Raw genomic sequence first — 12,431 nt, forward strand, 5'->3', positions numbered from 1 at the left:
GGTCCGGCCGTCCGGACACTGGGCGGCGGTTTGGCCCTGGATTCCTGGCTTGGTAGATCCCACGGGAAGCTTGTCCAGGAGATGGGCGCGCTCGCTGCTGCTGGATGCTGTTCCGCACTGAAATATCATGGGGCCTGTTAAACTGAAGAAACTCCCGGGTACAGGAGAAAAATAAAAGTTATAGGCGACAAACAATAGTTCCTGGGTGTTCATTTCATGGTGCTGAAAGGGTAAGCGCATAGCAGCCCACTCAATCCCCTCTAATCGTAAAAAAAAAAAAAAGAGCCAGTGAGCCTACCTGAACTTTGTTTTTCCGGATCTGCCACAAAACAAAGCTAAGCCCATGCCTCTCAAAAGAAGCCCATCAACACCTTATGCCCCCGTAGGCCTTCATAAAAGCCCAGAAAGCCCAATAACGCCAACCAGGTCGAACCGACTCCGCCCGTTCGCCGAGAAAACCTCGCCTCCCTTCACCTCCACAGATCCCCGACGCAACCCTCGCGTCGCCGCACAAATCCCCATCCCCCCACTCCGATCCGGCGATCCGCCGCCGCCATGTCCCGCTCGGAGCGGCGCCTCGCCTCCGCCGTGGTGCGCCTCCCTGGCCGCTCAAGGGTCTCCGCCTCCCCATCCCCGCGCCGCCGCTCCCCTTCCCCTCCCCCCCGCCGGGACCGCCGCCGCGACCGCTCCCCCAGCCCATACCGTGACCGCCGCCGCAACGACCGCTCTCCCAGCCCTTACCGCGACCGTCGCCGCGACGAACGCTCCCCCAGCCCGTACCGCGACCGCCGGCGCCAGTGGTCGCCCTACCACAACGACCGCGGCCGGGACCGCGACCGGGCTCCCCCCTTCCGCGGCGGCGGTGACGGCGGGGGCGCCTGGTCTGCCTCCGACGACGACAACGACAAGGAACTCCAGGGCCTCAGCTACTTCGAGTACCGCCGCATCAAGCGCCAGAAGCTCCGCAAGAGCAAGAAGCGGTGCATCTGGAACATAACGCCCAGCCCACCACGTGCCGAGGGCGACGACGAGAACTACGGTTACAGCGACGTGGAGGAGGAGAAGAAGGAATCCCCGGAGAAGAAGAGCTCGCCGGAGGGGAGCGAGGAGGACAGCAAGGATGCGTCGGGGTCCGAGTCCGGTGAGTCCGATAGCCTCTCTGAGTCCAGCGAATCCGAGGGTTCTAGGAGGAAGAGGAAAGGGAGAAAGAGCAGTCGGCGTAGTAGCAAGCGGAGTCGGCGCCGTCATCGCCGTCGCTCATACCATTCTGAGAGTGAGGACGAAAGCGTGAGCAATGATGATTCAGAGGGCTCGTTGGATTCTGAGGACTCTAGGGATAGGAGGAGCAAGAAAAGGTCGCGGAGGCACAGGAAATCTAGGAGGGGTAGGAGCTCCAGGAAGAAGAAGAGGAGCCAGGATACAGCATCTGAGCAAAGCTCCGAGGAGGCAGAGCATTCTGATCCTAGCCCCAGGGACAGTAAGAAAAAGAGTAAGACCTCAAAGAGGAAGAGGAGCAAGCGGTCAGACTCTGAAGAATCATTACCTTCTGATACCAATCCTGATGTTAAGGAAGATGATGAAGAAATAAAGGAGCCGGAAATTGATCCCGAAGCAATCAAATTCAAGGAAAGGCTTGAGGCCCAGAAGAAAGCTGCCTTGGAGAACGATATGCCTGTTGGGCCAATGCCTCTTCCCCGTGCCGAAGGGCACATTAGCTATGGTGGTGCACTAAGGCCTGGTGAAGGTGATGCTATTGCACAGTATGTTCAGCAAGGGAAGCGTATTCCACGGCGTGGTGAGGTCGGTCTGTCTGCAGAGGAAATTCAGAAGTTTGAGGATTTGGGGTATGTGATGAGTGGAAGTAGACACCAGAGGATGAATGCTATCCGTATCAGGAAGGAAAACCAAGTTTACAGTGCTGAGGATAAGAGGGCGCTGGCTATGTTTAACTACGAGGAGAAGTCGAAGCGGGAGCATAAGGTTATGGCTGACTTGCAGCGCTTGGTTCAGAGAACCATTGGCAATGATGTGGGGCCTTCACATGATCCATTTGCTACTACTGATAGCTGAGTAATGATGTCCCAATCTTCTATAATGAAATGGTCGCCTGTGTGTGTTAGGCCTTGTTTGGATAAACCTATTCCCTCTCAATACACATGGATTGGGGTGGAAAATGAAATAATTTCCCTGTCAATGTCTCCTAACATCTATCTATTAGAGGAGATTATGAATAATCCAAACAAAGCCTTACGCAGATAGTACACTTGAACCTTAGTCAAAAAGAGCTTATTGTTAGCTTGTATTTCTGTATTGGCTATGTTTTGTAATATGGTTATCCTTCCATGTGCTTATGTTTTCTATTATTATGGTTTCAAGCTGCTCGGTTTTTAACATGATCCTTGGCAGATTGCTTGCAAACATAGGGTACCTGAACTTTTTAGGGGTGTCTTTTGTGGGTGATAAAAGATATTGAATTGACCTGGTTATGGATCCTAAAAGGTAATTGCTAGGCTACTACTGATAGTTCAGTAATCATTTCTGGATCTTCTATGATGAAATGGCCGCCTCTGTTTGTTACACCTGCGAATCAGATAGATGAATATGCTTACTTGTGTATGAGATAGAATAGCTGCTATATTAGTCTAGGCATTGTAAATTGCTTCAGCTTAATTTAATGACTGATTTTGCGCGTCCTGATATTCATGTAACTAAGTTTTTAATCTTGATTTCGCATACTGGAAGGTGAATGTGTTGCTCTTATTTTCTACGCTGATGATTATGAACTTAGTGATAAACTTCATAAGCAGTAGATAAGTTTGCAATCCCTAGCCGGCAGTTGTGCTTATATCACTGATAGTTAACTGTTATCAGTTGATTGTTTTAGCCACATACTCAACATGTTCGGCTAGTTCAATCAGTCATGGGCATAAACATGCCCGGTCTGTGTGAAATGTTGGTCAGCAGTCAACACACTTATTATTCAGCACCCAAAATTGATCTTGCCGTCTAAAAAAAACTGATATTGTTGCCACATAAATCCTGCATCCTGCTCTGTCTGTACTGTCAATTTGTCACGTTTGTATAATCATATATTCCACCGTGTGTTTATTGTCAATTTGTCATGTTTGTATAATCATATATTCCACCGTGTGTTTATTGTCAAACTTCGTATTGAAGTTAGTTCATGGCGCCAATTAATCACTAGTCCTTGGTAAATTTAGTTGTTTGGTATGTTCTGCCCAGCACAACCAAATCCTACACCTCTGAACTTAAGCAATGGTTGTTTCTTCGTACCAAATGCAAGCAGGTTTGACTCCATTCGTTTTACTTCATCATGGGCGATGATTCTATTCCAAAAATTCAAACAGAAGACAATGGCATGGCAGCGCTGGAATGCACTTTGGCCTGTGGGTACTGGGTAGTAGCAAGCAGAGGCAAACACTTGTGGTTGCGGTCGCTGGCCAGTCAATGGCCAGCAAGGAAAGCAACCACTCGATCCATCAGAGCAGCCGCCGTGCTGCTACCGGGCCTGAGGACGAAGAAGCCATGGTCCTCGCCTTCCGACTCGAACCATTCTGCCTCCCCGCCCCAGCCGCTATCCCGCACCGCGTCGCAGCAGGCCTTTGCCCTCAGCGCCCTCGGGTCCTCCGACGCCGTGCACACAAGCAGCCTCTGGCCAGCCAGCTTCGTCAGATTCGGCGCGCCGGCGGCCGTCGGGTTAATCCTCGGATCCTCCACCCCGCCCCTCGCGCTCGGGAAGATGATCGCCCACCTGTCATTGTTGGCTCGCCAGAACGCCTCATCCTCTTCCTCCATCCTCCGTTCACCGGAGAAGGAAGGGTGGAGCTGGATCACGGCTTCCACGCGCGGTGGCTCGACGGCTGATGGCAAGCCGCTGACGCCCACGTCGATGGCCATGTTGTGGACGATGTTCCCGCCGGCGCTGACGCCGACCAGAAAGACGCGGCCGAGGTCGCCGTGGTCGGCCAGCCACGGGTCCGCGCCGGAGACCGCCCACTCGAGTGCGGCCCAGGAGTCGTCGTAGGCTGCCGGGAGGGGGTGCTCGGGGGCCAGGCGGTACTGGACGGAGACGGCGACGGCGCCCGCCCTGGCGACCAGCGAGTTGACGTAGCGGTGGTACATGGGCTCGGCGGCCGAGCCGACGATGAAGTAGCCGCCGTGGAAGAAGACGAGGATCGGGAGCTTGGTCTTCGCAGCCTCCTGGTCCTGGACGGGAGGCAGGTAGAGCCGCACGGTGGCGCCGGTGGCGGCGTCGATGACGACGTCCTTGGAGGCGACGCCCGTGTTGTCGGGGTCGAAGCCGGCGGGCACGGTCTCTAGGCGTTGGGCGCTGCGTTCGACGCGGCCGTCCTTGTATAGCCGGAAGGAGCTGCACTCGAAGGCGATCTCCGTGCTGCTGCCGGAATCCATTGCCCGGCGACTATAGCGAGCTGCGCGGCGGCGTGCGCTTGACTGGAAGAAGGGCTGTGCTTTATTTGTTCCTCTTCCTCTGCAGCTGCGGCGGCAGAGTATTTGATAAGACGTCCTTGCGATCTCGATCAGAGCATGTCATTCTCGTGATGTGCTACCTGACGTTGATGCTGGAGTTTTCTTCTCACGAAACAGGAAGCAGGCCGGCATAAAGGACGCGCGACTGAGCTGTCACCACTGTGGCTGTTATGTTCCGTGCTCTATCGTGCGGCTTGCCGGCTTCGCAGTTGCCGGCTTGCCGCAAATCCTCTAGGCCGCGCTCGTGCTCACAGCCTTACAGGCATGGCCTGCTTGCGCCGCACATAGTCGTGTGGTTAGTTGGGCTTGGGCTCCTTTCAGGTTTCATCAGTCGGTCCACAACGGTGCTCATGGCTTGGCGAAACCCAAAATGGTTTGCTTCCGTGTCTCTGTATTCGCTTCGTCTGTCACGACTCACTCCCAAGCCGTTCTTCTTCACAGGCTATCGGGTCGGTGATCCTCTGCTCCCGTGATTTTGCCAACGCCAATCTCAAAGGTGAGTTGATTTAGTGTTCATCCGGGCACTCGACCTCAGAAAAGAAAACTGCTATTGTAGTGCTGCTAGAAATGCACTGCCCACCGTGGTTCTGAAACTCTGAGTTCGGCAAGGTTTTTTCCTAGTCCATCAATTTCTAAGGCAATATCCATAATCTTTGGGGATGTTTGCTTCCACTGACTTATTTTTAGCACCCGTCACATCGAATGTTTAAATACTAACTAGAGTATTAAACGTAGACTATTTACAAAACCCATTACATAAGTGGAGGCTAAACGGTGAGACGAATCTATTAAGCCTAATTAGTTCATGATTTGACAATGTGTTGCTACAGTAAATATTTGCTAATGATGGATTAATTAGGCTTAATAGATTCGTCTCGCCATTTAGCCTCCACTTATGTAATGGGTTTTATAAATAGTCTACGTTTAATACTCCTAATTAGTATCTAAACATTCGATGTGACGGGTGCTAAAAATAAGTCAGTGGAACCAAACGACCCCAATATCTGGTCGTGTTGGACTTCAAGTACCAATTATTGTATATATGCTTTTCCATGATTCAAAATTTTGCCCCTTTTATCAAACCTTCATGTTTTAGATGAAAGAAATCAATCACACTTCAGAAGACTAAGAGATATTCTTAATAAGTTGTGCCTTGTCAAATGAAAAAGATTTCCCAAAATGGATACGGAAGAAATCTAGAAATTTCTTTATGAAATCTCTGTACATGTGCGTAGTTCTGAGACTGAAGAACCACATAAACGTATCTGGAAAGCTAAGCTACCGTTAAAAGTTAAAAATTAAAATCTTTACGTGGTTGTCCAACAAAATGTGATCCTAACTGTCGGTGTTTAGACCCGGCAACCTATCGAGGGGTGCCTGAGGTAGTGTTTTGGTTAGTGGGGCTCGTCGAGATCAGGAACTTAAAGGTAAACGCAGACGTACGATTTACACAGGTTCGGACTGCTAGATTGCGTAATACCCTACGTCCTATGTGTTGGTTGGATTGAATTGCTTTGGAATGGGTCCCTGCTTTACCTTATATTGTCGGGGGTAGGGTTACAGGTCGGTTGTTTACAAGAATACTTGTCAAATTCGACTAGATGAGTTCTACTCTTATTGCTATGAGTACTTTTCCTAATCCTCGACTAGTTCCTGCCTTGCCACATAGACTACACCGTCCTGCTCCATAGTTTCCATGTCAGATACATCTCGGTGTCCAGCTCTGTATTTAAGACTGTCCAAACCTTCTGGTGGGCCTATAGATGTATGTACGATAAGCCTCCGAATAATTTTTAGTCAAATGCTGCAGTTCCGAGTACTTTTGTAGACTTCACCGACTAGTTTTGGTGCTCTTTGAGTACTTCATCGAGTTGAGTCTTCAAAAGTACCAGAGCACTGCCATGCGGCTAGAATGTGCTCAAGCCTCATTTAACTTAGTATTCTATCCTTAAACCTTGAATTTTATATGGAAGTGCGATAAAAGTCGCACTCCATATGGAGTAGCCCCCGAGTCTTAGGTTGAATCGAAGAATCAGGCTGAGGGTCAATCTAGAATTTGCACCACTTTCCCTATAAGAACCTAGAGAAAAAACTTTTTGTTGATGGGCACGTGGCACACAACCCCCGAGCCTTTATCCGACTAGTTTGGTGGGTATAAGGGTCAATCTCTGGTCAACATGATCATCTCTAAACGAAAATCTTATCTCTTTCAAAAATAGAGGTAACTGCCAATTAGGTGCTGCGAAATCTTTGGGTTTGTTAAACCTGAATATTCCTTTATTTGCGTTGCCGTTACTGTGCTGCGGTTATAAATAATAGAGGAAATCATCCCTCCCGTTTTATCTTTGTCATCTGCCTTTTCAACTTCCCTACTGTAGCCCTAGCGTCGTCGCTGCTCGATCTCCGAGCGCTAGCGCGCTGTCCCCCACCACTTAGCCCCCGAGCGCATGCGACAGAAGAAACTCGTGACATTGAGGATGGGGAGGAAAGCTACTGCTACCAAGCCTGTCGTGGAGGACAAGAAGAAGAAGAAGTCTGATAAGAAGAAAAAGCTGCAGTTGCCGGTGCCCAAGTACAGGAAGACGGACCAGATTGCGCCGCCAACTCCCGCTTGTTCCTGGAATTGGTCAACCTTGAAAGAAGAGGAGATCAAGGTGCTGGTGGCCGTCAATCTGCTCCAAGATCAAGACTTTATCAATTGGAGATTTGCCTGCGGCAACCCACAGCCTTTGGAGGAATATTCGGATGAAACGGTAATCTTCGCTCACTTCATCGAGCGTGGTCTTGCTTTGCCGACATCCGATTTTTTCCGAGGTTTGTTGGAATATTATAAATTAGAGCTAGTTCATCTAAACCCCAACAAAATTATGCACACTGCTATTTTTGTGCACCTCTGTGAAGCTTTCTTGGGGATCAGGTCCCAGTTCCAACTTTTTTGGAAATTTTTCCACGTGAAGCCGCATTTGAAGAGGGAGCACGCCCAAGTAGTCAGAGGTGCCGGAATCTAAATGCGGGAGAAGCTCAACAGCCTGTACTTGTACTACGAGCTAATAGATTCAAATGCTGGGTGGAAGGAAAAGTGGTGCTACAGTGGCAACCACAATCCCAAACTACCCAAGCTGACAGGACATAGCCCTACCTGAAATAACCGGTGGCTGGATGAGCGACCTCATGGATATTGCCTTCAACTACCCGAGCTCCTGGACAGAATATCCAAACTAAAACAAGAAGAACTGACTGGAGTTGGAGTAGCATTCAATTTTATGTAGCAGCGAATTCAGCCCTTGCATCAACGATGCCACTAGGGCTACGAGTACTCTGGTGTCAATGACCCATCTAGGCTATCTCCTGAGGAACTCAGTACAGAGGAAATTATGGTGAGGTTGAGGTGGATGTTCAAGAATGTGGGCGAGATCCCCACCATTATGCGAGAATTCTATGCTGCCAACCCGCCAAAGCCTATAAGTACCCGTGGCCGTAGCCCCCGAGTACTTATTTTTGTAGTGTTGGGTGTACTAACTTATCTTTCTTTGTAGGAAGATGTTAATTTGTACTTCTCTACTCTTCCTCCTCTCAGATCGGAAGATATCTACGATGCCGCTCCTCATGTGCACACGGCGGAGAACGCTGAGAGTGATGATGATGATGAGGAAGCACTCGAGCCTCCAGCAGCTCTAGTTCTGATGCTGCGGAAGAGTTTGAAGTCAAGGTCCAACCATCTGATAAGGTTGGGTCATCCTTTGGATCGATGAAGTGTGCAACTGATGAAGATCTTGAAGCTGCAATTCCTTCGCCGCCAAAGAAGAAGTGGTCCATCGCTGCGAAGCGGGCCGTAAAGAAGGCTGTCACCGTAGAAGATGTGCCTCCAGCAGTAATTACTTATGAAGAAGAACAAGATCCTGAGGATCGAGTACTCCTAGCTCGCGATTACATAATCACCGTGTCTACTAAAGATGATTTTGATGGTTTGCAGGTACTCGAGCTGGTGATGGATGCTGAGAAAGCGGCTGCTCTGGCCGTGCAAGAAAGGTTGCCAACCATCGAGGAGGTGATTGAAATTGAAGATGATCCAGAGCCTCCTGTCACTGAGGTGGACCCTGCCGACGCAAGAACTACTCAAAGAACAGAGATGGTGGCAAAGGCTGGCGATGATCGTGCTACGACCATTCAAGCTGCGCTAAAGAAACCAACTCTGAACATTAAGCCATTGCGCCTGATAGGGGAACCTTCTTTGAAGTTGAGGAGATCTACACGGTATGTCTTGCTGCTCCTTTAAGTACTAATTTGTTGCTCATGATCGACTTGTTTATGTCTCTGAAACTTCGGCGTATGCTGGAAATCCTCTAATGTGGACTTTGGAGGGCCTAGCGTGAGGCCCGTGAATGATGGCAGTAGCCACTCGGTGCAGGACGTCTCCCTGGTCCAAGCAAGTCTACAGCTAGAGGAACACCCTGTGACAACAAGCAATCTAGGTGCTATGTCTCTTGTAGCGGCATTGATGCAAGATGTTATGTCATCTTTGACTGACGTTGTAGTGCCAGTCCCTGAGCAACAAGTGCCCGAAGACGTGGTGGCGACTACCTTTGGCACCATGGCTACGCTCGTAGCCCCCGAGCCGGAGGTAGAAATTGAGGTGGCGACAAAATTGGAAATTATGGCTGCCGACGCATCTTCCGAGCCGGGTCTGTCAACAAATCTTGCCGTGGTTCCACTCAGTACAACAGATTCTAAAGCTCACGTGGATCCACTGGCGGCTGGGAAAATTACTCTTGAAGATATCCAGCTGATTGATGACCCTTTGCTGAACGTAGACATGGTAGCCAGAATGATGGAGATGCACCGTCGTATTAGTGCTTATGCAGAGGTATGCTTGATCCGGCTCCTTCCATAACTTGCAATTAGTACCCATGCCTTGATATGAATACTTATTGTGTGGCGCAGGATGTCATCAAATGCTCCCGCTGGAAGTCTCAAATGCTTCAAGGCTATGGGGACTCAGTACTCTGTGCTGAGGCCCTTGAAAAGGTACTTGCCAAGGAGAGGGAGTACTCCTCCTGACTGCTGATGAAGTATGATGGGGCCGCCGCCGAGTATCGGAACCGCATCCAGCAGCTTGAGGAGGAAAAAGATCATCTCAAAGGGTGCAACAAGTCGTTGAACCAGCAGATGAAAGGTAATTGCTCTTCTTGTTGGATTTCGAGTACTGATTCTGTTTATAATATTGATCCTCTTGTGTATATTTTGTGCAGCGCTTGAAAAGTCAAAAGAAGATCTCTAGGGACAAGTCACTAATTGGAAGAACTCTTACTACCGAGTGACAGATCAACATGATAAGCTAGTATCAAGATATGAGAACCTGGAGCATCACCTGAAGAAAGAGAGAAAGATGCATGAAGATGGTGAGGTCGACTTGGTCAATGCCATGAAGACCATTCAAGAGCGTGAAGCCGAGCTGGAAACTGCAAAGCTTACTCTGGAGGAGATATCCGAGGCAGCCCAGCCAATAGCAGATATGGTGGATCCCCCAGTTGAGGGTGTAGAGCCCCTCCCGCTGTCTGAAGTACAAAAGGATGTGCTAGTGAAATTCACTAGCTACATGTAGAAGATGGCAAAGTCTGTCTCCAAGCAGCTGCTGTGCTTCATGAAGTCCTTCTATCCGTAAGCTGATCTGGCTCTTGTTGCGGAGGGAATAGCGGAGGACTGCTCGAATAGACTTTTTTAGCAGTACTTACAAGAGATGGACCCCATCGCAAAAGAAGTAGCAAATCATCTAGACCTTGAGTAGTTCTGTATCAAAAGCAAACATTAGTTCTTTGTACTGTAAACATAATATGAATTCTTTGAAATATAAATAATTCTAAGTCTTGTTGCAATCACTACTGCTTTCAACTTGTTGTTTTAGTGCATCTTATGATCTTCCAGGATATTTGCTCGTATGGTAGATGTAAGTGTCTGCACACAAGGCTTCTTTGATGAGCCTCTTTAAATACATGATGTAGAGTACTTAGGATGCGATTTCTTTCTGTGGAGTATGAGTACTTAAGGTACTTCTTGGGCGAGTAGTCTCTTCAGGGTTTCTTCGGCTAGAGACTATCTTTACAACCTCTTTGGGTTGTATTGATGTTGCGCTCTGGAAAATCTAGAACTGCGAACTTGTTATTACAAGCCGTGACTAGACAGACTTGTCTGGTGGATAGTGTCTCAGGTAGTTTAGTTAACTCCTGAGGTACTGATGGCTTCTTTTCTGCAAGCCTTAAGGAACATATTTGTCTAATGAGTTAACTAACTCATGAAGTTTACTGCAGACTTGCTTTGCAAGCCAACGATTGGACGATTTTGTCCAGTGAGTTGAATGACTCTTTAAGATTATGCAGACTTGTTATTATAAGCCGCATTTGGGCAATTTTCCTAGGGAGCTAAATAGCTTGTTGTAGTTGTGCAGACTTGTCATTACAAGCTGCGATTTGGGCGATTTTGCCTAGGGAGCTGCATAGCTCTATAAACTTGCTTCTGCAAGCCGTAATTAGGCAGAAATAAGTAGTCGAATTTCAACAAAAAAGTTATGACTGCTTTATTGAATTGTAAATTTACAACTAGGGCCGGTGGCCGATGTACATGAATATATAAACTAGGGATTAAATCAACAGAGTTGATCGATGTTCCACGAGTTGTCGATGTATTCACCAGAAAGATGTTGGAGCCTATACGACCCAGGTCCAGTGACCTTGGAGACGATGAACGGTCCCTCCTATAGTGAGTTTAGCTTGTGCAGTCCCTTGGTATTTTGGATACGCTTAAGGATCATATCGCCTATATTGAACGAATGTTCCTTGATGTTGCGATCATAATAGCGGCGGATTCCTTCAAGGTATCTTGTAGATAAGACGAGTGCTGCATAGCGAGCTATTTCGAGGCTGTCTAAGTCTAGACGTCTTGTTTCTTCTGCTGCGCCCTCATCGTACTGCTCGACTGTTGGAGATTTCCACATGATGTCGGTAGGAAGGACATCTTCGGATCCGTAGACCAGGAAGTAGGGCGCTTGCTCTGTAGGTTTGCATGGCTGGGTATGGAGCCCCCAGAAGATATTGGGTAGTTCTTTGAGCCACTTGCCCCCTTTCGTGTTTCCAATATTGTGCAACCTTTTCTTGAGAGCTTCCAGTACCATCCCATTGGCGCGCTCAACTTGGCCATTGGCCGGTGGATGAGCGACAGAGACATACCGAACATCGATAACACTGTTCTCGCAGTATTCTCAGAACTCGTGATTGTTAAAGTTGGAGCCTAGGTCTGTGACAATGCGATTGGGGAAGTTGTAGCAGTGGACTATTTCATCGAGGAAGTCCAGTACTCTTTCTGCCTTGGGGTAGGTTACTAGCTTCACCTTGATCCACTTGGTAAACTTGTCAATTGCCACCAGTATTCGGTTGAATCCTCTAGGCACCATAGGCAGTAGACCAATCATGTCGAGCCCTCACATGCAAAGGGCTAAGAGGGTGGTATGGTGATCAGTTTGTAGGCAGGGATGTGCTGTTGTGTGGCAAAGAATTGGCATCCTTGGCATCGGCAGACTAGTTCCTCGGCGTCAGCGAGAGCTGTAGACCAATAGAACCCTGCTCTGAAAGCTTTGCCCATGATTGTTCGTGAGGATACGTGGTTACCGCAAATGCCTTTGTGAATTTTCTCTAGTATATCTTTGCCATCTTGCCGCAATACGCACTTCATGAGTACTGGATTTGGGTGATAGCTAGGAATAAAGCCTGCTTTGAGGCAAAAAGGATTAAATCTCCTGTAGAGATTATATGTTTAGCTTCCTCTTTTATATCCTGTTGGGTAGGTATGCAAAAAGCTAAAGACAAGCAAATCTGGAAGTAGGGGCTGAAGCTTTGAAGGAGGCGGTGCTTCACTATCACCCACAGGAGGCC

The 12,431-nt window shown here is 48.6% G+C and overlaps 2 protein-coding genes across 2 annotated transcripts; one reads left to right on the forward strand and one right to left on the reverse strand.

Moving 5' to 3' along the window:
* The first annotated feature begins 479 nt into the window (after positions 1-479).
* LOC117845178 (uncharacterized) lies at positions 480-2,391 on the forward strand. The gene has a single exon (XM_034726122.2). It carries the CDS (start codon positions 556-558, stop codon positions 2,068-2,070), a length of 1,515 nt encoding a protein of 504 aa, XP_034582013.1. The 5' UTR covers positions 480-555; the 3' UTR covers positions 2,071-2,391.
* Positions 2,392-3,269: 878 nt separating this feature from the next.
* On the reverse strand, positions 3,270-4,582 carry LOC117845179 (2-hydroxyisoflavanone dehydratase). The gene has a single exon (XM_034726123.2). The coding sequence runs from the start codon at positions 4,429-4,431 to the stop codon at positions 3,466-3,468; it is 966 nt and encodes a 321-aa protein (XP_034582014.1). The 5' UTR covers positions 4,432-4,582; the 3' UTR covers positions 3,270-3,465.
* Positions 4,583-12,431: the final 7,849 nt, after the last annotated feature.

The sequence above is a fragment of the Setaria viridis genome, chromosome 2 (assembly GCF_005286985.2).
Source record: "Setaria viridis chromosome 2, Setaria_viridis_v4.0, whole genome shotgun sequence".
Classification (NCBI taxonomy): domain Eukaryota; kingdom Viridiplantae; phylum Streptophyta; class Magnoliopsida; order Poales; family Poaceae; genus Setaria; species Setaria viridis.